Source organism: Amphimedon queenslandica, unplaced genomic scaffold (assembly GCF_000090795.2).
Source record: "Amphimedon queenslandica unplaced genomic scaffold, v1.1 AMPQUscaffold_13490, whole genome shotgun sequence".
Classification (NCBI taxonomy): domain Eukaryota; kingdom Metazoa; phylum Porifera; class Demospongiae; order Haplosclerida; family Niphatidae; genus Amphimedon; species Amphimedon queenslandica.
This window is the reverse complement of record NW_003546274.1, coordinates 113,284-141,189: the sequence shown is the minus strand read 5'-3', so window position 1 is coordinate 141,189 and position 27,906 is coordinate 113,284. Positions and strand designations below refer to the sequence as shown.

The following is a 27,906-nucleotide window of genomic DNA, read 5'->3' as shown; positions in this document are numbered from 1 at the left end:
AAAATCCAAATTTGATTCAAACTTTCTATGCAACATAAATACATGTTCAAATACCAAAACAATTCTCCCCTCTTCATTTTTGGCAAAATTTGACCAAAGTCCCTGTACTATGTACAGGGCCTTTGACCAGATTTCGAGCAATTAAAAAGAATTTAAAGCTTCAATTTTGATTATACACAACATAAGTACATACTCCATGCTTCAATATTCATTTCTTATTATAAATTTTATGTATGTTTTTTTTACTCCTATAGTTAGAAGATGAGGTTGGCTTTGGTTCTCTAAGTGTTGTCAACATTTACGCTCGTTCCAACCAGCATCCACCTGAGTTCAGTGCCAGTGGTGACACAGTATCCTTTAATTACAGCACCACATTCACCGAAGGTGTTGATACGTCTATTCCAATAGTCAGCACAACCTCCTTTCTCTCTGACGATGACCTTGATCCAGTGATAGAGAGTGCAACTATTATACTCACTAATCCACAGCTATCTACAACTCAAGAGTTTCTAGCAGTCAGTCAGCTACAGCAGCTTGAAACGCATTCCTCTGCACACAATATCACCATCACTGGTACAAACACTCTTGCTGTATATCAAGCTGCATTCATCACTTCGCTCACTTATAATAATCTAGCTGATGAGCCACACGCTGTACCTCGTGTTATACAGTTCTCGATATTTGACGGTCGCAACTATAACTACCCGTTGACAATAACCACAATTCAAATCAATACTATTAATGATGCTCCTAATGTCTATCCCTCTGGAGTCTTGAATCAGAACTCTCTCACGTTTGAGTTTAACGAAGGAAGTGATGAAGCTGATGCCTTACCAATAGCTCCAGATTTGATTGTAAGTGATTCCGACGATGCTTATCTTGAGTCTGCCTTTGCTGGTCTTTCTCAAATATTTGATGAGGGGGACGAGAGGATTTACATCAATCTCACCGTCCTCTCTCAGTTCAATATAACATGCCTCCCTGCTAGTTGTGCTGGTCAGAATATCACTCTCTCTGGCCATGCTCCTACAACCGACTACCAGTCCCTCCTTCGATCAGTTACATACATTAATGACAAGAAACCCTCAGAGTTCCCGTCTCTCTTTGACCGTATCGTTAACATAACTGTCAGTGATGGTAATTTAACGAGTTCCTCTGATACCCATGTATTAGTTGATATTATACCGGTCAATCCTCGTGTCATTATTGACCTGGACACTCCAAGTCACAACTACAGTATAAATTATGATGAGGACTCCTTCACTCGTCTGCCCATTGCTGGAGCACTGAGATGGGTTGATATATCACTAAACACTCTATTAAGAATGGTCATCAGCATAAGAAACCCTGACCTTGAGGCCGGTGAGCAGTTGATTGCTAATGACAGTTGTATTTTTGATTTGGGTATCTCTGCTGATGATAATCTCGCCAGGGAAGAGTTTACTTTTGGGCTGGGTACTATGGAAGCTTTTCTTGGAGTCATTGATTGCCTGAGATACCAAAACACAGAGCCAGAGCCGAAGCCAGTCACCAGATACATTGACTTCACTTTCATACCAGGAGGAGGTGCACCTAGTGACTCTGCAGTAACCATCATCAGTATAACACACATCAATGACAACACTCCAGAGTGTAACACTTCATCTACTGTTATATTACCTGAAGAAACATCCACTGGTTCCACTATACACACTCTACAAGCTACAGACTCTGATTTGGGTGGTGGACATGATGTCCTTAGTTACTCTCTCATATCCAATTGGCCTAGTTTGTTTGGCTTATCAACCAACAGCTCAGGGATTGCATCAATAACTCTCTTTGGTGGGGTAGACTATGATGAAGGGCTGCGTGAGTATCCTGATATCATTGTGCAAGCATGTGATGTTGACTCCCAATGCTGTAATTTCACTTTTAGCTTTGAGCTAACAGATGCTAATGACAACCCACCTGTCTTTGTTAGTGCCCCATACAGTGTGAATGTACTTGAGAATCTTAATACTGATGTACTGGTAATAAACTTTACTGATATTGATAGTGGAGTCAATGCACAGATAAGCTCTGTGAGCATAAGCTCCATTCATCCTGCCTCTGGCTGTATGAATAGGTTTGAGGTACAGCTTAATTCATCTTCAGCTGTTCTAAGGACTATCAATGGTGGCCTTGATTTCGAGACACAGGAGGTATGTTACGTCTATCTTGAAGCAACAGATGGAGGTCAGCCTTCAATGAGCAGCAGCACTAATGTCACTGTAATGGCTCTGAACCAAGACGATAGGAGTCCAGTGTTTCTGGGGCCTAATCGCTTTGAGGTTGAGGAAGATAACCAGGCTCCATTGGTCCTTGGGACTTTAATGGCAACTGATCCAGACACAGATAATACACAGCTAGTGTTTGCTGTTCACAATACTGTTGAATTCAGTGTCACAAGTAGTGGTACTTTATCTATACTCTTCTCTTCTAATTATTCAGTTGCTGTCTCTTATCCAGTTGAGATTAGCGTGACAGACCCTGCTGGTAATTCTGTCAATGCAATGATCATTATTGATGTTTTGCCTATCAATAATGACCCACCAGAGCTAGTTCTCAACAATGTCCCTGTTGCCTTTGTTGAGGAGTCCAATGCACCAGTAACACTCAACAATAATCCTTCAATAACTGATCCTGATAATGTAACGCTTACTATCACTCGTATAACAGCAGTCATTGCTAATGGTGAGAGCTCTACACTAGAGAGACTATCAGTTGCTTCTGGTGCACCAAGTCATGTCATTGCCAGCTCCTCTAATCTTTTTGAGTTGCTAATAATACCCACTAATCCTAGCAGTATCAGTGAAGTCATTAGTCTTCTTCAGAGCATACAGTACATCAATAGAGAGGATGAGCCCAGTCCTTGTCGCTCTGACCTATTCCCTTGTACATCAAGCAATTCTCGTACTATCAGGATATCAGTATTTGATGGTGTCTTTAACAGTAGTGCTGCGAGTGCTGTCGTCACGTTCTCTTTTGTTAATGATGCGCCTGTAATTGATCTCGATACAACAACAGTTAATAATAGAATCGTTGAATTCACAGAGGGTGACGTGCCTGCTCAGATACCCAATGAAGGCCATTTCTCTATTAGCGATGATGATGATACTGTACTCAGTGATTTAATCTGTTCTCTTTTCAATGCTTATGATGGTAGTCAAGAGATGCTCCTGGCAATCGGCTCAGTTCCTGACTCACTGACTGTAGAGGGTAATGGCAGTCACAGTCTTAGATTCAATGGTAATGGATCTGTTGCTGATTTCTCGGGGAGTCTCTCCAGTGTTTATTATTACAGCTCATCTGCTAACCCAAACATTAACAATGGCCGTCTTGTTAACTGTACCTTGTCTGATGGTAAAGTGAGGGGAGAGCCTGCTTTAGCCGAAATCTTGTTCATGAAACAGAACAATCTACCAATTATTAGTCTAGCTCAAGCTTCTCTATCATATACCGAAGGACAAGCTACTCCAGTCACTCTAGCTACCAATTCTTCTATCTCTGATGCCGATGATACTAATCTAGCTTCACTCTCCATCACTTATAATAATCTTGAAGGTCGCATTAACTTCACTCAATCACTCCTACCTGCTGGCGTTACCTCCACTAGTGATTGTACCGCTAGTACATGCTCTCTTTCTATCAGTGGAAGTGCTACCATATCTCAATACACTGATATACTTCACAGCATCACATACTCTAATAATTTAGACGAGTTTAATTTCACTCAGCCCGTTGTAGCAACTTTTGTAGTAACAGATCCAAGTGGCAATAGGAGTGAGCCTGTAACAGTTACCATAACACACATACCAGTTGATGACAATCCTCCTTCATTCACAACCAATTACACTGTCACTGTGTCAGAAACAACAGCTCCTTCTACTATAGTGGCTACAATACTTTTATCTGATAATGATCTCCCTACACCACAAGTGCCTGTATTCAGTATTGTATCTGGTAATGTCGGCAATAAGTTTAGTGTTGGGAATAATCCACTCAATCCACTAGAAGGTTTAGTAAGATTGCAGAGTTCTCTTGATTTTGATGTGAATGATTTCTACCAGCTAACAATAAGAGGATCATCAGGAGGCTTTGCACCAGCAGAGGTCACCATATTTATTAATGTTATGAATGTGAATAATAAAGACGTTGTTTTTATTAATTTCCCTTCAAATTTCACCGTATATGAAAGCAATAATGATGAATCACTGATGCCTCCATTTGTATCAGCCATAGATCCTGATGGATTCCCAGTTTCCTTCTCTGTTGATTCTCCATACGTTAGTATCAATCAATCTACTGGTCGTCTTAGGCTCAGTTCACCAGTTGATAGGGAGACAGTACCTGGTACACAGTTCACAATGAATGTCACTGTCTCTGATGGGGTATCTTCAGAGACTAGAAGTGTCATTGTGATAGTCCTTGATGTTAACGAGTTCAGTCCAGTATTCAATGATACTTATACTGCTTCAGTGACAGAGAATGCCCTATCTGCCTCTCCTCTGCTCACAGTCTTTGCCACTGATGCTGACGAGGCTCCTGATTTAGCTCATTCGGCTGGTTTTGTGTCACGTATCACTTACTCTTTAGGCAGTGGCCCATTCTCTACTCATTTCAGTCTAAACAGTGCTGGTGCCCTTACTCTTGTATCACCATTGGACTATGAGGCTACAGGCTCCTCATTCAACCTCAGTGTCATTGCAAGCGACAATTATCAACCAAACTCAATGTCAACCACTACTCTGATAACCATCAGTGTCAGTAATGTAAATGATGAGGCACCATATTTCATTAATTTTGCTAGTGATGTTTATATATTTGAGAGTCCTAGGTCACCGGCCTCTCTTACAGTCAGAGGGGATGACCCTGACATTAATTCACAGTTAGTTTATAGTATCGATAGTGATGAACTAGCCAGCATTCCTTTCACTATTAATTCACAAACTGGTATCATAACTGTCCCTTCTGATCTTGATGTCGATTCTACTGGTATGGAGACTTATCCATTGGTTGTGACACTAACTGATCTAAACACTGATCCTAGCTACATCGGCAACAGAGCAATATCTCTAAATTACACAATCTATGTATCCGATGTTAATGATAACTCTCCTTCATTCACTGCTACTTCGTACAGTTCCACTGTTATTGAGAATACTCAAGTTGGCATTGGTTCCAATGGCATTGCTATACTCACAGTACGAGCCACAGATGCTGATTACGGATTCACTTTAGATGGTGACCTTAATGGTAACAATAATGTCACCTACTCGCTTCATAATGAGCCAAGTGATGTATTCGCCATTGACCCAATTACTGGCATAATATACAAGCTTAAGGCATTGGATAGGGAGCACAGAGAAGTCTACCAGTTTTATGTTGAAGCTACTGATAATCCAGTGGCTGGAGATCAGCCAAATGTAGCAATGGCACCAGTTACTGTTACTGTACTGGATGAGAATGAGCATGCACCTGTGGCCGATCCTTCTAATTATACAGCCAGTCTATTGGAAACTGCTTCCGTTGGTTCTTCAATTACGACTAATGTTGCAGTAGAGTGGTCTACTGTGGTTGAGCCTGGCCTGTATTTGAGGCGTATAATGGAGAAATCAGAGACGAATGATGCTGATGATGTATTGCTGTGTCAGTACTTAAGGTGGTATGAGAATGGTAGTATTGTATTGAATGAGGTTACGTATCTCAATGGGGTTGACTGCATTAACAGTAGTGCTGAAGTTGTATGGACCCAATACATTGCTGCCGATCTTAATAGCACTTCAGAGGTTGAACTAACATTGCCATTATCTGATGACTATCGTAGTGACATACTGGGAGCTTATAATGCCCAGCCTACTGATGACACGTATCTCAGATACTTAAGTCTCAATACTGTATTCACTCAGTCTCTGTTCACAGTAAGTGAAAGGACTGTTGCCTTCTATTCCCCTATGTATATACAAGCACTGAACGGGTCTATTGCTAATGGTACATATAGATGTCAACTGAATGATGGTGCTTCAATACAGCCTGGTGTGGTCTATAATACCATTGAAGACTTTGAGTATTGCTCTCTTGTGGACGGAGGCTTTAATTCAGGTGGTCTTGCAAGTACCTTTAATGACACTAGCCTGTGGTCTTTAACTGGGTTTAATGGACGCTGCTCGGTATTTTACGGGTTCACTTCAGACCCTGTGTCTGAGCCACTTGTTAATGATACACTCTCTGTCGGTGGTAAATTGTTTTACAGGTTAGGAGATACCTCTTGTACAATGGAGTCTTGTCTCCCTCCATCAGATTTCACTGGTCAGTGTAACTCTAATCTTGGCTCTAATGCACCAGTTACTGAAGCTCCACTTAATTTCTCTTACTATGATCCTGATGGATTAAAGAACACTGCCATCAACTTCTCTCTAGTGGATGTCACTCCGTCTGCTGGGAGTGATTTGTTTTCAATACATGAGAATGATTGTGTGCTTTCAGTTGCTAGTGATCTTAATCCTGATCAGAATAAGATATTCTTTTATGTCTTATCGATACGTATCACTGATCAAGGTGGCTATTATACTGATTTCCCAGTATCAGTAACAATAGAGGATGTCAATGACAATAGCCCCATTCCTTCCCAATCAGTCTATACTGCTAGTATAAATGAGAATCTCCCTGCATCAACACTGATACCTGAACTCATCATTGCATTCACTGATGCTGATTCTGGAGATAACGCTCGTCTCTCTTACTCTCTTGAGCCATCAGTTAATTTCACACTCTCTGGTTCTACCTCCACTGGTATTTACACTAATAGAATGTTTGACTATGAAACTGACCTAAGGCTATACACACTCACTATAAGAGCATCTGATGCCGGTACACCAACTAGACAAGGAATGGCTAGCGTAGTTATTGAGATACTGGATCTTAATGATAACAGGCCATTGATCAGTGCTGTATCTAGTGCTGTATTTACGGAAGGCGGCTCACCAGTTACAATAGCGAGTGTTAGCATAATTGATGTAGACAGTTCACAATATCTAATGCAGTATGCTCTCATTACTATTGACAATGCACTTGATTCTGGTGAGAGTTTAGGATTAAGTAGTCCTCTGCCTTCTGGGTTTAATTCAACCAGTGATAGAGGATCTAGACTCCTGATATATGGCGAGGGTACTACACAGCAATATGCCAGTATACTTAGCACTGTCACTTATGAAAATACCCAAGAAGAGCTCACATCTCCTTCCGGAGGTCGTCAAATTACATTTGGAATATCTGATCTTGAGTATACTGATGGTCAAGGGCTTGGATCAGGCTCACTCGATCCAGATTGGTCCCTGTTCTTTGATAATAATGACACAATGTCTCAACTATCTGTAGCTACTGTTAACATTGGCCTATTAGTTGTTAATGATCAGCCTTCTGTCAATTGTCCTGGTGCTCTATCGCTACCAACCATATCAGAGGATGTACCAGATTCATTGAACGGTGGTGCTAACATTAGCTCTGTTAATATAGCATCAGTCATTAATGATAATGACAATACTCCATCAAGCATTGGTGTTGCTGTTGTTAGTGTTCATGGTGATGGCACATGGCAGTTTAGAGTATCAGGAACTTCATCATTCACTGATATCACCAGTGTCTCTACATCATCAAGTGTCCTATTAGCTCCTGATAGTATAATAAGATTCAAACCTAACCCTCATTCTCATGGTAGTGCTTCATTTAATTTTAAAGCTTGGGATAGGAGTAATGGCCTCAGCCCTGGCACTGTAGGTGTAGATACCACTAATTCTGCTTCTCAGGGCAACTCATCTTTTAGTGCTGATTCTTGCTTGGTAGGCCTTGAGATCCTACCTGTTAATGATGGTCCTGTTGTTGACCTTGATTTGGGTGGACCAAACAGTCCCAACTACACAACCAATTACACTGAGAATCAATCACCTTCACTCATATACCTATCAGATATAAATGATGTTAGGATAATAGATGAAGACCACATGTTTTTACAATCATTAACCGTTACTATATCAAAGTCTGATGGTAGCTGTGACCTTCCTGATTATCCTTATCCTCTATCAGAGGATTATCTTCATCCTGCCAATCTCAGCATACTTGGTATCACCCAGTCATTATCTACTAGCGACAAAGCCTGTCGTACGTACACATACATCAGCAATCAAACAGCTTCCAATTGGGAGTGGTTCGTTGGCATGCTAAGATTGAGTATCAATAATACAGAGCCTAGTGATCACACTAGAAGAATACAATATGTCATCAGTGATGGTGAGGCTGACAGCTCTCCTGTCTATTCCTTTGTATCAGTCTCACTGGTATCAGATAACTGTCCTTCACTATCATTCAATATATCGAGTCATTTGGTGTACCCTGAGCATGGGAGTGAGATTAATATTGATCCACTACTGAGTGTAGTTGATGAAGATTATAAAGGACTCATTGAGGGTGCTACTATTAGAGTCTCTCCTTCTGATTCCTCTTTTGACTGCAGTGGGTGTCTCCTTGAGGTCAGTCTTGGTGATACAGTCATTACCTCTTCTTACAGTAACAACACACTGACTCTCCAGGGACAAGCAGAGCCTGAACAGTACCAGAAAGTTTTAAGGACTCTTACATTCCGTGATACTCAGTCTGAGCCAACATTTGGATCAATGGCTACACTTATTTTTGATATCAGTGACAGTACAAATAGCCCTTGCTCTACTAATGACGGTGAAGTGACTATAGTACTTGATCCTGTGAATGATTTACCAGTTGATCTTGCATTGGATGGCAGTCAGAGCAATTACTCTGTTACATATACAGAGGATGATTCTGTTGGTGTCCTGATAGTTGGTCAGGTTGAGGTTGATGATCCAGACACCATTGACTCAGCATTGTATAATGTAACTGTTACTATTAGTGAAGGGTTTGTATTAGGTGAAGATAGACTGATAGTTGTAGGCTCTTTAAGCCCTGCTACTCTTGTATCATCTACACATGAGGAGGTAGTAATACAGTCATCATTATCTCATTTACCAACTGCACTGAGGGCACTGCGCTATATTAATATCAATACGCTCACTCCTTCCACTCATACTAGATGGGTAAGATTTTCTGTCTCTGATGACGGCCTACTCTCAGATCCAGTCTTTACATTCATAACGGTAGTATCAACTAATGATCCTCCATCTCTTGATCTTGATTCATCTAATCCACTAACAAGGGATTCTATGGTTGAATTTGATGTTGATGGTCCAGCAGTGGATATATCTCCATTAGCCACTGTTACTGATCCTGATGGAACCACACTGGCCAGTATGAGGCTGGTTCTCACTGAAGTGAATGATGATGGAGATAGCGTCACTAGGCAGGACATATCACAGGAGTCACTAGGATTCACACCAGTCTCTGGTATCAGTGGTCAGTTCATACCGGCTACTGGTGTACTCTCATTGACTGGTGTAGCTTCATTGAATAATTACCAGACTCTACTCAGATCAGTCAGTTATTCTAACACTAGAGCAAGTCCAAGTCTAAACTTGAGGAAAGTTGAGGTCACCATAAATGATGGCTCCGATACTTCAGTGGCCATGGCAACAATAAGAATAGGGGACCTACCCACGGCTCCTGTTGTTGACCTTAATGGTGATACAAGTCAGACTCTCAATAATCAGGTATCATACACAACAAAGGAAGATGACCCTGTTAGAATTGCTGCCAGTGATGCCACAATTACTGACATGGACAATGACAACATATGTAGCATGAGACTGGCTTATCCTGCTTCCCAGACATGCACTATGACAGCCTTGAGTGTAGTCACTCAGTTTGGTGATATGTCTCTCTCTGTTAGCTCTATCAATTCACAATACGTGTATGAGGTTACTACTAGCTTCTCAGCTTGTAGGCAATCTATCGCTTTTGTTAGTATCCTTCGTTCTATTACATTTCAAGCTCCCGATACTGCCCCAGCTGGTACTTGTGGTATATCAGTAACCGTCACTGATGATCGCAACAGCACTAGCTCACCGTCTCTCACTACTGTCACTGTTACTGTTGGCAATGAGCCGCCATTCATTGATCTTGATTTGGGTCGTGTTGGTAGACACTTTACATTTGAATACATTCAAGGGATTGATGACTTGAGGCACATTGTTAGTATTTATAACGAGTCATTGGCTAATAACATAACCTCGTTGACTCCTGTTGGCGAAGCACCAGGCGAAGCTTCCATAAGCAATGAGTTTGGTGTTATACTGATATCTAATCTGTCACATGCTGGCTATATACTCTCTGATGAAGACAGTGCAGAGCTAGAGTACTTGAGTGTAAAGTTTTTGTATTTGAGCACATTAGAGCTATTGAATGATGCCATTAGGTTTCCTTGTATTCCGACCAATTCTTCACTCTCTATCGATCCAATCGGTTGCACTAGATACAGACAGTCTGTCGTACACACTAGTCTACAGTGTGACCCTGATGTATTTGACTCATGTAACAATCCGGTTGATCTCTGCACTGATCTTAGGGTGACTGCTTATTGTAATTCCAAAGAGTTTAAGTTTGAATATCTTGATAATGCTAATGTCTCACGCTATAGGGAATTGCTTGGTAACCTTGCTTATCAATACTTAGGCAATGAGACACTGTTTACAGCTATCGAGAGAACTCTTAACGTCACAGCCTTTGATGGATCTAAGGAAAGCATGGGTGCTTCAGTTGGTATAAGTATTGTAGCTAGAGATGAGACTCCAGTCATTCCAGTAGAGGACCCTGCTTTCATCATGTATGAGAATGATGTCCCTAACAGAAACCCCAACCCAATATACTACACTATACCTGTATACTACCCTCAACCTTACAGGCCAGCCCCAAGAGGCACTTATAGAGTAACACTTATTGGAGGAGCTGATGGAGTATTCTCAATCAGTGAAGAAGGTGACATTAGACTAATAGGTTCACTGGATTACGAGGAAAAGAGTTCATACAGTATCATAGTAACTGCTATATTCAATGGTGCTGATCCCAGGGCAGTTACCACTGGGACAGTAGTGGTAGAGATTCGTGATGTTAATGATAATCATCCTGAAGTACAGAGCTCCTTCACTGCTTATGTCTATGAGAACAGAGTCGGTCAGTTTGTAGTTAAAGTGAATGCTACCGATAGAGATCAAGGACTCAATGCACAATTAGTATATTCTCCATTACTTGGGATGGGAGCTGAGATGTTTACAGTCAATCGTACTACAGGAGTAATAACCACCTCTCAGCCCATCAATGCCTCACTCTGTGACTATTATCTTCTAGTACTCATTATACATGATATGGGAGAGATTGAGCTCTACACTCACACTGTCATTAATGTTCATGTACTACCCACACCACCCGATGCACTAGTATTTAGGGACAATATACCGTCTGAAGTAAATATACCAGAAAATGATCCAAGCTTTGTATTACCAGGACCATTAGAAGCTTATGAGGAGGGGACAATGGACTCTAGTGATGTTCGCTACAGAATAGCTGGTACCATACCACCCAATAGTAATATTATAAGTGTGAATGAGCTCAATGGGACTCTTAGTTTAGTGGGTGCATTAGATGCTGAGACTGAGGACGAGTACATCATCACACTAGAGGCTTATAGCACAAGGACTGATACTGAAGTAATGTCTGCTTTACTCAACCTCACCATTAATGTACAAGATGTTGATGAGTCATTCCCAGTGTTCGACCCACCAGGCCCTTACAGTATCAGTGTATCTGAGGACACACCCATTGGTTATGTATTGCTGACACTCAATGCAATCGATAGTGACGTCACTCCTCATAATTTTGTATTTGCTCTAGTTGGAAATGTTCCTTCATCATTTGAACTGGTTAACAACAGTCTCATACTAGCCGAGGCTCTTAACTTTGAAGTAGAAACTGATTATTCTTTTGGTGTACAGGTCTATGACAATGCAGGGAATGTGTCTCAGATAACCACTACAACAGTTTATGTAAATGTTACCAATGTTAATGACAACCCACCAACATTCACTGGTACTCCTTATGAGACATCAGTACGTGAGACTGCGCCAAATAATCATGTAGTATTTACAGTATCAATCACTGATTTGGATGGAGATTCATTAAATTCCATTATTACCTTTACCATTTTACAGGCAAACACTCCATTCTGTATGAGTGGTTACAATATAGTAGTGTGTAATAGCACTCTGCTAACATCTTATGAGAGTAATATGGAGTTTAATCTCACAGTTCGTGTGACTGAGCAACATGGCAGTACTACACTGACTAATGAAGAACCAGTATTGATAACTTTGATACTTATCAATGAATTTGGACCTGTCTTTACCGTTGCAGACACCAGCCTAATACGAACTAATGAGCATGATGGAAGCTGTACTGTCAATGTGAGTATTCCTGGTGAATCTTTGAGAGATTTCGAAGCAACTGATAATCAAGATGGAGGTGATAGTGTATCTTATTCGTTAGCTGATAGCTATGGAGGACGGTTTAGAATCAATAACGTCACTGGAGAGCTAAGGCGTGATGATTGCCTTGATGCTGAATTTTCTAGAACATACGATCTAGTGATAGTGGCTACTGATGGTCCTGATGCTGATGGTACTAGGCATAGTGTAAATGTCAGTGTTTCTGTACGAGTGAGAGATATCAATGATCACTATCCTGTTGTTCATGGCCCTGTTCCAATCACATTCACTGTTAGAGAAAATGAGACTGAAGGAAGGTTTGTGTTTGGTCAGTTAGTAATTACTGATGATGATGCAACAGATCTAGGGAACAATAATGTGCCCTCAGTGTATCATAGAGACACAGCAGGGGATGGTAGTGGAGTGTGTGCTAATAACATTCGTATTGGGGTAAATCCAAATACTTTTGAACTTTTCTTCTGCCGATCTGTTGACTTTGAAAACCCAAGTGATCCTCGTAACTACACTGTTGAGCTGGAGACTCTGAACCTTGGTGCCTCCCCATCACAATTAAAAGTTGATTTTACAGTAGTTGTTTATGTTGTTGACAACAATGAACATCGTCCAGTGATAGGAGGCAATAACTTCTTATTTAATATTACAGAGAATCAACCGGCTAATACTGTCATTGGTAATGTACCTGCTACTGATGAAGATGCTGGTGATGGTCCTGGTGGCATGTTAGAGTATTTCCTATCAGTTTATAATGTTATTGGAGTCCATGATAATTGTACTACCGAGCTACCATTCTATGCTACTCCTACTGGTAACATTGTTACATGTTCTGAGCTGGACTATGAGAATAGAACATCTTACTCTTTCTATGTCAGTGTATGTGATAGAGGTAATCCACGAATGTGTACCATAAGGGCTGAGAATGTCACTGTTGATATTATCGATCGTAATGATAATCCACCAATAGTACCAAATAATGTTGTCAATATAACATTACCAGAGAATGATACTGATGATGTTCTACTAACAGTCATTTTTACTGATGCTGATTCTCCTCCTAATTCTGTTAGTACAGTAACACTCAATACAACAGGGACACCATTTGCTATTAAAAATGGTAACGAGTTGGTAGTGAATGATTCCAGTGCCATTGATTATGAAACTGGTCCTAGAGACTATTATATAGTGATATGTATATACAATCCTCCTTCTGACTCATCAGACGAAGTTCAGGTTACTTATATTTGGATTAAAATTTGTATTATTGATGTCAATGACATTAAACCTTTGATATTTCCACCATTTAAATTCAAGATACCTGAGAATATGGCACTTGCTTTACAAATAAATGCTACTGATATTGAGGAAGGTGACAATGGTCGTTTAACATACTCTACAGACTCAGCATTATTCTCTACTGATTGCTCAAACCCTAACACTGCACTCAGTCTTAACTCTACTACTGGTTACATTACTAACTGCACTGCAGTAGATTATGAACAGTCTCAATCTTACTCCTTTGTCATTGAGGTCTGTGACAATGGCCAGCCTCAACTGTGCTGCAATGATTCTTATTCTATCTGGATTATTGATCGAAATGACAACCCACCAGTAGTACCATATATAAAATTTAAACTATATTTACTAGAGAATGTCACTGATGATGATCTTGTATATACAGTAAACTATACTGATGCTGATTCTCCTCCTAATTCTGTTGGTATAGTAACACTCAATACAACAGGGACACCATTTGCTATTGATAATGATAATGAGTTGATAGTGAATGATTCTAGTGCTATTGATTATGAAACTGGTCCTAGAGACTATCATATATTGATATGTATATTAAATCCTCCTTCTGATGATATATTATACAATTTTACTTCTAACTTACCAGACATAACTCAAGTTACCTATGTCTGGATGAATATTTGTATTGTTGATGTTAATGACATTATACCTTATATATATCCACCATTCAACTACACTATACCTGAGAATATGGCACTTGCTATACAAATAAATGCTACTGATATTGAGGAAGGTGACAATGGCCGTTTAACATACTCTTCAGACTCAACATTATTCTCTACTGATTGCTCAAACCCTAAAACTGCACTCAGTCTTAACTCTACTACTGGTTACATTACTAACTGCACTGCAGTAGATTATGAACAGTATCAATCATATTCCTTTTTCATTAAGGTCTGTGACAATGGCCAGCCTCAATTATGCCCCAACAATGCTCCTTATACTCTCAATGTCATTGATCGTAATGACAACCCACCAATATTCCCATCAGAAGTCATTAGCAGGAATATATATGAGAATCTTCCTATCAATAGCCTAGTATTTGAGATATCAACAACTGATCTTGATAGTGATGCTAATTCTCAAGTTAGCTATAGCTTAATAAATAATACTTCACCGTTTGAGATCCGTGATAATAAAGACGTAAATTATACTGGAGGAGCTCCAGTTGATTATGAGAGTGATCAAAAGGTATACATGATTCATTTGAGAGCTACTAATCCTCCAGCTGATACAGTGAATGATGTAACACAAATCTCTGATGCCATTCTAGTGCTTAATGTGATTGATCGTAATGACTTACCTCCAGTGTTCCCCAGCCCTATTGATAGAGCTAGTATAACAGAGAATATGACTGATGGCTCAATGGTTTACTTTCTAAATACAACTGATGGTGACTCTGCTAACAACAGTGAGGTGTCCTATATGCTTTTATCACAAGGCACTCCATTTGCCATACAAAATAACATGATAGTTGTTGAGAATAGAGAGGCTCTTGATCGTGAAGTGCTATCAAGTTATTATGCTATTCAAGTGCAGGCTGTTAATCCACCTGGTCTTTCTGATGATGTATCCCAATATGCTATTCTAACTGTTAACTTTACTATTGAAGACATCAATGACAACTATCCTCTGTTCATTGGGTCAAGAAGCTTCCAAGTATCTGAGGATAAACCAGTGGACTATATATTGCCTGGAAGTGTTCGAGCTACTGATGCAGATGAGGGTCACAATGGTTTGGTAGTATTTACTATTGAGGGTAGCACCGCTTGCCGCTGCTCTGGTAACTCCGGCTGTGTCTCTGGGTTTGGTGATCCTGGATCAGGAAATGAATTAGGATCAGGCGGTGATATCATTTGTGATTCAACATTCCCGTTTGAGATTGATCACGATAATGGCCGATTATCAGTGTGCCACTCATTGGATTATGAAGAGTATTGTGAGTACACTCTTGTAGTCCAAGCCTGTGATCTGGGCAGTCCTAGTTTATGTAACATGACTGATGTTGTTGTTAGTGTGTCTGACGTTAATGATAACCCACCAACAATTAATGATCCATTCACATTAATGGTCAATGAAACAGCTCAGAATAACGTCACAGTTGGTTGTCTCAATGCTACCGATCCTGACACTGGAATGGGTGGTATCTTACGTTATTATAGTGATGGTGTTGATGAATGTTCTTCAGATTTTCCATTTAAAGTGGTAGCAGAGACAGGCTGTGTAATCGTCTGTCATAATTTAAATTTTGAGGAGACAAGAATGTATCACTTCACAGTTGAAGTAAATGACCTTGGCACACCATCTCTTAGCAGTAATGATACCATCACAATATTTGTTGTTAATATTAACGATCACGGCCCTAATATCACATCACCCAATACTGCCAGTGTATCAGAGAATGTCATCAATGAATTGGTTATAAGAGTCAATGCTACCGATGAAGATCACATGCCGTATAACAATCTCTTCTTTACCCTATTGAATGATGCTGGTGGTAGATTTAACATCACTTCAGATGGTAGCGTTTATACAGCTAGGTCACTGGATAGGGAAGAGTTTTCACAACACGTCATAGAAGTACAGGTCAGTGATTTTATGTTTAATGCCCAACAATCTATCACAGTGACAGTGGAGGATGTTAATGATGAACATCCTTATTATGATGGGCCACTCTCATTCACTGTACCAGAGGAATCAGTTGTCATTCTGTCTCTTGATTTCAAAGACAATGACACTGGCATTAACTCTCAGCTATTCATCTCCAATACCAGTAATAACTTCAGCCCAGTACAGGACTCGCTTAACATTACTAACGCCACCAGGTTTGATCGTGATCCACCTAATGGCGACTCAGTCCATACCATTGAAGTCACTGCTAGTGATAAAGGCACACCTTCACTGAGCAGTAGTCCTATACAATTAACTCTCATTCTAACTGATATCAATGATAACGCTCCCATTCCTTTGCCACCGTTCACAGCAGCTGTAAGAGATAATACTCCCTCCAATGCCTACATCACTACACTCAATGCAACCGATCTTGATGAAGGAAATAATGCAGAGCTGCGCTTTACACTTTTGAATCTCACGAACATGTTTTACGTTAATGAATCAACTGGTGATCTATACACTGCCAGTGTGGTAGAGCTACTGGGAACAATGGCACACATAGAGTACCTTGGTGTTAGGGTGTCTGATATGGGGGACAACCCACTATCAACAGACTATACCTTTGCTGTTGTTATAATTGATAACTTACCAATATTTGTTCCTAACGTTTATGACTTCTCCATTGAAGAGAATGACTTCAATTCTGAGGTTGGACGGGTTACTGCTATAGATCGGGACCTGAACTCTGAAGATGCCGACTTTGTCTATTCCATTGTGTCCTCTATTCCTTATGAAGGGTTTACACTCGTTAATAACACTATCATCAGCCCTGAGGATTACCTCGACTATGAGAGCACTAGGCAGTTTATATTGACTGTTGGAGTTGGTAATGGAGAGATGGTATTTGATACAGCTAGTGTTACCATATTCATCAATGATACTAATGATAACACACCTTTCCTCTCTCCAGCCAATGTCACTGCTAATCTCTCAGAGAATAGTCCAGTAGGGCATAGTGTGGCACAGATATTTGCTATTGACTATGATTCCGATCTCTGTGGTGAACTGGTATATACGATATACTGGGGAGAAGGACGGGACTTATTCGAAATTGATGCTAATGGCGTCCTAAGAACAACCAGTCCACATGCCTCTGACTATGAGAATCGAACGCAGTTTTTATTAAGATACAAAGCATGTGATAGCTGTGTACCTCAGTGCTGTAGTTCACCTGGTCACATCATGCTATCAGTAGTTGATACTGATGATGTACCTCCAGTCATCTTTAGGAATATATCATACAGTGTCAATCTTACTGAGACCTTCCCTACTAATTCCCCAATATTAACAGTTGGTGTTAGCGATGTTGATACTCCTATTGAAGACCTTACATTCAGTCTGGTACCGCAACAAACCTTATTCCGGATAGAACAAGTGACTGGTATACTAAGCACTACTAGTGTAGCTCTTGACTATGAAGTAAATACCACCCATACTTTTAGTGTGGTGGTCACTGATACTGCTGGTGCTTCTGACAGCGTACAGGTCACTATAACCATCACTGATGTAGATGACAACAGGCCATACATAATCGACACATCTTCTTCATCTGCTTTTATCTTTAATGAGAGTCGAATTGATGAGGCACAAAGTGTCACAATATCACTAGCATCCCTTGCTCTCATTGAGCCTGATGCGATAGGCCAGAATGCAATAGACAGGCTGGTAGCATCTTTAAGAACCTCTCCTAATACCCACTCATATCCTTTGGATGGTGGTTTCTGTAATCATGCCAATATCTCTATATTTGGTAACAGTAGTTTCAGTCGGTGTAATCTCAATGACCAGTGTATTGATGCTGATGAAAGACTCACACTAGCACTGGGGGCATCAAGAACCAATGGTATATTCAATCTGACCACAGGATCATACAGAACAGATCAAGCATTCACTGCTTCTGAGGTATCATTTAACAACAACTTCACTATTAGCTTTTGGGTTAAGGCAGAGGCGATCTTAAGCAGTTTGGGTGGAATCATTTTCTCAATTGAAGAGATCAATAACATTGCTCTTCGTGGCGTCATCCTCCCTAATGGTGGAATCAGAGTAGTTTCAAGCACTAACCTATTAGTTATCGAGAGTGATTCTGGAGTATCAGTTCTAGATAATGAATATCATCAAGTTACACTCACTCGTATTGATGACAATGTGTACCTGTATGTTGATGGACTCCTCAGTGGCAGTAGCAGCAATGGAAACAATATAGTTGATAATGGTCAACCAAGGGGATTGTTCATTGGTGAATCACTCAATGGGTACATGGCTCAGTTTAGATTCTGTACAGGCTATAGTCTATCAGTTTCTGAAGTCATTTGTATTACAACTTGTGGTGAGACTCTTAATGCTGCTGGAACACAGAACATTACACTAACCACTGACTATAGAACAAGGACTGTAACCCTATCATGTAAAGTTCCTAATAGCTGCAGTGTCCAAGAGTTTAATGTGGCATTGGACAGTCTCATTTATACTAATGTAATCGATGAGCCCAATCCTTTATCAAGAGGTCTCTTTATTTATGCTAAGGACGTTGTGGGAATTGGTCCTCTCTCTAATTTCTCTATTGAGCCATTGCGAGTCAATGACAAGAGACCAGTCCTTGATCTTAATGGCCTTTCAGTAAATGGCATTGATCATTCACTTGTATATGAAGAAGTATCAGGCTCCCAGCCAATAATAAGCCCAACATCTGGTGCTATACTCTATGATCTTGATAGCGGCTTTTGGAGATTTAATAGAATATCTGTTGAGTTGCTTAATCCATCAGCTGGCAATGAGTATTTGTCATTCTCTGCCACTGACCTGCCCTCTGGTATTAACATAACTGAAGTATCAATGGCTTCATTTACTATTCATTCATCAGTCTCAGGAGAAGACTCTTTACCAGGGAAACTCTTAGAGGGTCTTTATGCCATCAAATATACAAACATTCTTAAGAATCCTCAAAATTCACAAAGGAGAATCTGTTTGACTGTCTATGACGAAGGCTCACTTCACACCAATAGTCCATTGTCATACATTAACATTGAGATCATCCTGGCTAATGATCCTCCTGAGTTGACTGTTCATGCATCTTCAGTCACATTCCAAGAGCAGAATAGACACCAGGCTCTATTGCACTCAGTGCAAATATCTCTCACTGATCCTGATAGTTCTAATATGAATGGAGCAATCTTTAGGCTTGAGAACACTGATAATCCTGATAATGAGTCTCTCTCATTGACTACCACTATTTCTGGCATCACTTCAATCTATGATTCCAACACTGGTGTATTAAATATCAGTGGCTCTGCATCAATTGCTAATTACATTACTATCATAAAGTCTGTCACATATTCTAATCTTATTCTCAATCCCACAACAAACCAGAGACGTGTTACACTGTACGTATCAGACAGTGGCGGAAGGGACAGCAATAGCTCTAGTTTTGTTGTTAACATTAATCTGTACAATGACCCAGGCATTCTTGTGTTTGGCTCTACAGGCAACAGCTCATACTATGTTAATTTCATTGAGGATACTGATGACTGTATACCAGTGTTTGGTACTAATTTTAGTCTTACTGATCCAGAGGGTAGAGGTTTCTCTTTCATTGAAATGAGAGTAACGAACAGAAGAGCCGGTGAACGGTTCTCGCCCGAAGGAACTGTCCTCCGTTCATTTGTATTGACATTCAATCCGGCACATATCCTAGTGTTTGTGGATGCAGATGATGATCACAATGAAGTACTTAAGCTTATCACCTATTGCAATGATAATGAAGAGCCGATAGGTGGACAGAGAATGGTTTCAATCACAATAACAGACAGGGCTCCACCAGGAGGCTCTGGTGCAACTACAACTGGTCAAACTTACATTAATATTATCAATGTCAATGACCCACCTGTTCTGGAAGTGGAGGCTGCCGAAGGCTTAGTTTTTGGCAGAAATCCTGTCAAGATATTCAAGAACAACATGAACCTGACTGATCACGATAATACCACATTCACTGGTTTCAATGCTACCATTACTAATCCTCAGGACAGCACTCAAGCAGAGGCCATCCTCTCACTAGGTGACCTTCAAGGTGGAGCTATATTCAGAGGACCTGATGTCCTAGCAAATGGGTCTTTTGTTTTCTATGCTCTCTATAATTCTCCGATAAATGTGTCCACTATACTTCATGATATGCAGACTCTACAGTATAACAATGAGGCTGGGGTTCACATCACTGTCAATCCTCCTAGGATCGTCTGCTTGCAAGTCAGCGATGGAGAGGTGGGCAGTAACATAGGCTGTGTCACAATACACGTGGATGAACCCAACACTGCTGCTCCTCAATTCCTTAATCAGTCTCAAAGCTTCACGTACAATGAGACTCATTCACTCATCACTGTTGGTAGATTCATAGCTGTAGATCCTGATACAGATCCTGTGGCCTCTATAGTCTCATACAGCATTAACTCCATTGTGTCTTTTGACAGCTCTGGTGTGTCGACTGTGTCTGATGGGCCAGGTATATTTGTTGTCGACTCTGAGACTGGTCTCCTTACCATCCCTAATGGACTGGATGCTGAGATGTTCGTGTTCCACAATGTGTGCATAAAAGCTGAAGACAATGGGAATCCAAAGGAAAGCCAGCTACTTTGCTTGACATTTGATGTTCAAGATGTCAATGACAATGCTCCTCAATTTACAAACCTTCCCTACATACCTAACTCTGCTACATCAAGGGAGGAGTTTGTCCCATTCACTGAGAGGAGAAACCTCTACACAGTCTCAGCTACCGATGCAGACATTTCCATCTCCAATAACAGGATAACATATGGACTGGTCAATACCTACTACACAGATACTGGTCTAGCAATATTCCACATTGATAGTTCAACTGGTGTACTATTTTATAATCAAAGGCTTGATGCAGAGCAAGAAGAAGTGTTTGTGTTTAACGTGTCAGCTACTGATAATGGCTCACCTACTCTTGTCTCTTACACTATCATTGATTTCATTCCAGTTGACGTCAATGATAATCCTGCTGTAGTTAATCAGCTCACTCCTGCTCTCTTTATATCTGGTAATTCCAGCTCTATCGGTCCAGCCATACGTGTCACTGATAATGATGATCAGATATTACTCCAGTCAGTTCGTGTGAAACTAACCGACCCATACAGTGTCACTAATTATACAACTTGTCTTGGGTCTGGTGGCTGTCAGGAGCAGAGGGTTACCCTACCTTCTGCCATCAATCTGTTCGACCTTGCAACGTTCAATGGTTTAGGTGTTACTAATACTACACTAGGTGTGGGTCAATGTCCTGCTAAGAAGTTTGTAAGATTAACTGGTAATAATGCAAATGATGGCTATGGTCGTATACCACGGAGCTCACTTAATGGTACATCATTCGGTAGTGGAGAATTCTCAATATCATTTGTTGCTACTGTAACAAATGAAGGGCACATAGTTGGGATTGTAGATCCAACAACAGACGTTCCAACTATTGTATTTGGTATATGGTTTAGAAGGAACAGAATGCAATTGATTTATACAGATACAACTGGCACAAGACGTACAGCAACTCTAACACTGACTGGGACTAATGTGGTATTTGATGTACCCACTGGCTACTATATTAACAGGCACTACACTGTTGTTGTGAGGACTGGCTCTAGTGGACCAGAGGTTGAATTTTATTCTAATTGTGAATCAGCAGGCAATCCAATATTATTACCAAGTGGACAGTTACCAGCAGTTCCTTATATCAATGGTGATGTATTCATTGCTCGTACTATACCAGGATCATCATCTAATGATAATATTGGTCATCGTCATCTTGGTGGTGATCTTCATGGACTCTATTATTATCCATATGCAATAAACACTTCTCAAATATATAGCATATGTGCCTGTGAGAATTTAGTAGCACCCACACAATACTCTAGCTCTCTCTCTGTGTCTCAGTCTGACTTATTCACAATATCAATAGAGTCATCAGTTTCACAATCAACAGCACTACCTCCTGATGATGTTAATGATGTATTGAGACAAATACAATACAATAGTGTACTTGATGAGAGCATTGCTGGTAGCAACCGCACACTAAGTTTCACTACAGTGTTTACTGATGCTTTAGTGATTCAAATGCCCAGTACCACTGGTAGCATTATTTATGTTGAGTCTGATACTGCAGTACCAGTCATTGACTTGAATGGTGATCAAGTAACCGGATTAGAATATTTTGCCTCATTTACTGAAGGAAGTGCATCAGTTCCTATTGTCAACGACTCCATAACAATTTCTAGAGTCATATCTGTTCCTAATGTACTCCCCACCATTGATAGGGTAGTTGTAGAGTTGGCCAATCCTGTTGATGGATCTGATGAATACATTACTGGCTCTGGTATTGGGTTCATTAACCTAACATCAGTCAGTAGCACTAGGATTGAAATCACAGGCCCTGGCCTTCCTGATGAATTCGTAGAAGTAATAAAGACGATGCGTTATCAAAACATCAATGACAATTTAACAACATCAGTCCTTCGCACTATTGAGTTCACAGTCTATGATACTGAGGGTCGCTGGAATAATCCTGTATCTCATTCACACATAACTGTAATATCAACTGAAGACCCACCACAACTCAGTTTAGGCGATACGGTCGGTGATACTGTTAGGACAGTAGAATTCACAGAGGGTGGCTCTCAAGTCTTACTGGCTCAAAACCTCACCATATCTGACGTTGACAGTGTGTCATTCTCTGGTGCTGTCATTTCAATCACTCAAAATTTTGTTGCTAATAAGGACACATTGAGTATTACTCCAACAGGCAGTATTAGCAAAGCTTACAATGGAAGCAGTGGTGTACTGACATTGACTGGTTCTGGTAGTCTTGATGAGTACCTCAGTGTCCTTCGGTCCCTATCCTTTGACACCACTGATAATCCTTTACTTGATTTCGGTACATCAATCCCAATGAGACTCATTACAATAACCATCAGTGATGGAACTCTTAACAGTAACACTGTCTCAGTGTATATCGACTTCATTCCTCAAGATGATCCCACAGAATTGATAGTCAATGGTAGCTCCATTATATACTACATTGAAGGTTCACCTCAAATACTCTTACTACCCAATGCATACATCAGTGACTCTGACAATAACATTGTTCAGAGGATAGTCATACAACTGAATAGACAGATAAGTGGTGATGGGCTCGTTAGTGGTGGAACAACACAAATCATATTCTCATATGCTTCGAGGACAATCAGTGACCTTGATTCCATCCTTAGGAACTTGGCATTCATCAACACAGAGAATGAGACAACACTTGATAACAGGACAGTCACCATTACACTCACTGATGTGGCTGGAGCTGTCACTACTGCAGATCTAGTCATTGTTGTTTTAGATCGTAATGACAACGTTCCTGAGTTTATTGGAGCTCCTTACAGTTTTACAGTCTATGAGAACTCACCAACAGGCACTGAAGTTGGAGTGATTGACTCTTTAGATGGTGATGCCACTCCAACGTTTATTAATTTTGAAGTGACTGGAACACAGTTTAGACTGGATCGTATTGACGAGATGTCTGCTAGAGTGCTAAGCACCCGTGTATTCAACTATGAAGTTGATCCACACTTAATAACATTCACTGTATCTGCTTCTGATGGTGAACTGACTGGTAATGCTACAGTTAATGTACAAGTAGTGAATGTGAATGAAGCACCCACACTGACTATCACTGGCACTTCAACTGCTGCAGCAGTACAGCAATCAAGACAGCTCTTGTATGATGATTCTGTTAGTATATATGATGAAGATCAAGGTGACAGTATTACTAGTGCTACTCTGATTCTAAGTAATGTACCAACTGGATCAAATGAATCACTCACACTCAATGAATCTATCTCTGACTACACCTTTACATCAGCACTAGAATCTAGTAGTACAGTCTATACTCTTACAAGAGTTAATGATTCTGGTATAAGTATGCCTGAAGCTCTCCAATATGTTGCATACACTGCTGAAGGTATATTGAGCCCATTGGTTGTTCGTAATGTACGTATCACTGTCACTGATGAAGGAGGTCTCAGTAGTAATGAGGTTGTCATTTCGGTGACATTAGCTGATGAACCGATATTTTCTAACCTACCATACACTGCATCACTCAATGAAGACACCCTATATCCCGATTTCCTACAAGTGCAAGCAACAGTAGCTAATCCGAGTGACATCATAACATACCTTGTTGGGCCTGTTGAGGATTATCCTTGGATTAATATTAGCATAAATAGCAATACAGGGTACCTCAGTCTAGAGGAAAGGTTGGACTATGAGGTCCTTCAGTCATTTAGTTTTAATGTGTTTGCTATAGCTAGTGTACCACTACCAAGGACAGCTACTACTACAGTCTCTGTTTCTGTAACAGATGAGAATGATGAGCCACCAACAATAGAAGGTGTCACTAATATTACAGCACAGGTTGATGAAGACACATTGCTATTCCCTAATATAACTATTTATGATCCTGATACCTTTCCACTGAACTTTGTGAAAGTAGTGATAAAACCTGCTCCAGAACAAATTAGTCAATCTCCTTTCACTGGTAAGCATTGTATTGATGAGGCCAATGCCATTGTAAAAATGGTAACAGTCTGTGGTCTTGCTAGCAGTAACTTTACTAATCTCCTCCATTACAATGAGACTACTGATGGAGCTGAGTTAAGGATCGATTCATATGATAACACCATACTGTACACAAATGATGGCCAGGCTTCAATCTATGATTTACTATTTGAAGGCATCATTGATAGATTCTTTTTCACATTCTGGTTCAAACCAGCTGTTAATAGCTCGGGCTATGCACTGTACTATGGTGGAGATGATGGAACCAGATATTTTGCTGTCTATTATAACTCTGATGCTAATCGTTTTGAAGTTGTCCTTAAACTAGCAGGAGTCTCTGGTCCAGCCAGTCAAGTAACTATAATTTATCAACTAGAAGAAAGGATTGATGATGGAAACTGGCACTTTATAATGATAACATATCAAACGAGATTCCTCTATCTCTCTGTTGATGGAGTTGGTATCATCAGTGTTTCTGTAGTGTATGCTGATGTGGTTGATAGCTCTATCTGTAATCTAGCATACAGTGAGTTGTAGTGATAATAGTGAGAAAAAAAGAGTGACCATACTATATGTCTGTATTATTTATTAGTTGCATCTTTTGCTCTTTATGCTATTATATATGATATAGAATGCATCATTTTTAAAACTATTATTATTGCATACATGTAGGTCTCCCATTGATTGATGATATAGAAGGACCTACTGATAATGATACAGCTAGACTAGCCATTGGAGCAAGACCTATCAGTGACGTTTTGTACGACTTGAATATAAATGGGGAATTTGCTGGAGTTGTTTTCTCACTATCAGATCCACCGGCCAGTTTTGCCAGCTGTCTCTTGTCTTGCATAGAGTCATTGACAGTAGATACATCAGGTACTGATGTCATTGCTACACAATTTGATGAAACTAATAGAAGGATTGTTCTTTATGACCCTTGTGGAGTAAATTGTTCCTCCCAGAATGGTTGTTCTCTCCAGAATGAAGTAATAAACTGTTCTCTATTCGATAAACTGAAATCTTTTGTAAATTATGCAGCTGAAAAGATCACATCTGCAGTTAAAACAATAGTTTACAAGGCAAAATCTGTGGTAGATTCTGCAGTATCTGTGGTAAAAAATGTGATAAAAGTTATAAAGTCTATCAAATTTGAAGTTTGCATAACTGTCAATGATGGAAAATTTGATGTCACAACAAAATTCACATTAACTATTGAAACTTGTGTTAATGTTAGTGTTAATCGTAGACGGAGGGACTTGTCATCAATGCCTTTTTCTCGTAGGCGCCTCCTCTCTCTAAATAATGAACCGTCTTCATCTTTCATTGAAAAGAGGAAGGCCTCAGCAATGAATGGTGGACGTGGTTGAATCTCTATTGTTGGACAACGGACTTTGTTTTGCTGCTATAAAACTTTTTTTAGAAATAAATAGGATTTTTTAACAAAACTATTTTTATATATTTTTTACCACTGTATTAGGAAAGTATTAATTTTGAAATTAGCATTTTTAAAAGATAAAGGTTTTTTAAAGTTTACTTGAAAAGTTTGCAAAGCCAGAAGTCAACCATGCTCCTCCATCAACGACTAGCAGAGATCCATTGACATATGAAGAAAGAGGACTTGCGAGAAATAGACAGGCTTCTGCTATTTCTGTCCTTGTACCACACCTTCCTAGTGGTATAGATGACTCTAAAAATTCTTCAGCACCTTCAACAGCTCCACCTTTAAAAAATAACAAAAACCAGGTTACTAGCAATAATAGTAATAGGACTGTACCTAGTTTTCTAAATCCTTCTGTTCCCTCGATAGGACCAGGTAGTACACTGTTTATGCGAATGTTCAGTGGGCCCCATTCAACTGCTAAATGTCTAGTAAGAGCATCTAGAGGATCAAATTGATAATAATATTATTTCTATATTTTTTACCAATAGCAGCTTTAGCAGAGCCAGCATGAGCTTGATAAGCATCTCCTTTAAAGTAAAGTGTAGCTGATATATTAATTATACAGCCTCCATGATCCTAAAAATTTAAAGTTGGTTCCAGCTAAATATTTTCTGATACTTGCATAGCTCTAGCTCAATTGTACCTTCATGTAAGTGTCAAATGCAGCCTTGCAACAATTAAATGTTCCCATTGTATCAATCTCTAACACTGTTGTATGATGCACAATAAAAAGGACCTGCCATTAGCTATTATTGATAGATTATATTACCTGTTTTAAAAGCATTCGATGACATGGAGCTAACAGGACATAAAAAGTTACCAGCAGCAGCTGAGAATTTAATATATTTATTAAAGTTCAAGAAAACAATTAATAAGAACTTACAGTTAATAAGAATATCAATTGACCCAAATGCATTAAGTGTTTGTTTCATTGCTTTTAACACTGTATCATACTATTAAAGGAGAGGAGAGTTAGTAAATGAGATGCTTTCTCTCTATTATTACCTTTCTAACATCAATTTGTACTGGCAGACACTGTCTTCCTGTTGCTTTACTAAGGTCCTTTGCTGACTACATAGCAAATCGTTAAAAGCACATCAAAATTAATACTAAACTTGTTCTAGTTTGTCTATTCTTCTACTACCAATGGCAACGTTGCATCCATGCCTCATCAAGAGCTCTGCTATCCTAAAACCAATACCAGAGCCTCCACCTGACACAAAGGCAACCTTTCCCTCCAGCAGATCAGAGCAACAGTGATACTTGTAGTCCTTTAAAGGATAGTCGTCGTGGACATCTTTTCCTGCCATTTCTGCACAGCCAGCCACACCTCCTCCCACACCTTGTAAAAAGCCCACGTGCTCTCACGTGGGTAACCTAATAAACAGATATACGGGA

General features: G+C 39.9%; 3 protein-coding genes across 3 annotated transcripts in view; 2 read left to right on the top strand and 1 right to left on the bottom strand.

Moving 5' to 3' along the window:
* LOC105316886 (protocadherin Fat 4-like) overlaps positions 1–9,332 on the top strand; it is a gene marked incomplete at its 3' end in the record, with an annotated part of 10,628 nt that extends 1,296 nt beyond the window's left edge. The window contains exon 2 of the mRNA XM_019993648.1: positions 255–9,332. Coding sequence (XP_019849207.1) covers positions 255–9,332 — 9,078 coding nt within the window. The remainder of the gene's footprint in view (positions 1–254) is intronic.
* Positions 9,321–26,608, top strand: LOC105316885 (uncharacterized). Its single transcript, XM_011412145.2, has 2 exons — positions 9,321–25,590; positions 25,737–26,608. The coding sequence occupies exons 1-2, from the start codon at positions 9,336–9,338 to the stop codon at positions 26,432–26,434; spliced, it is 16,953 nt and encodes a 5,650-aa protein (XP_011410447.2). The 5' UTR covers positions 9,321–9,335; the 3' UTR covers positions 26,435–26,608.
* Positions 26,571–27,906, bottom strand: LOC100636990 (peroxisomal 2,4-dienoyl-CoA reductase-like). Its single transcript, XM_003384483.3, has 8 exons — positions 27,624–27,906; positions 27,514–27,579; positions 27,392–27,461; positions 27,278–27,337; positions 27,152–27,216; positions 26,991–27,084; positions 26,842–26,946; positions 26,571–26,787 (listed from the first exon to the last, which is right to left on the bottom strand). Exons 1-8 carry the CDS (start codon positions 27,816–27,818, stop codon positions 26,591–26,593), a joined length of 852 nt encoding a protein of 283 aa, XP_003384531.3. The 5' UTR covers positions 27,819–27,906; the 3' UTR covers positions 26,571–26,590.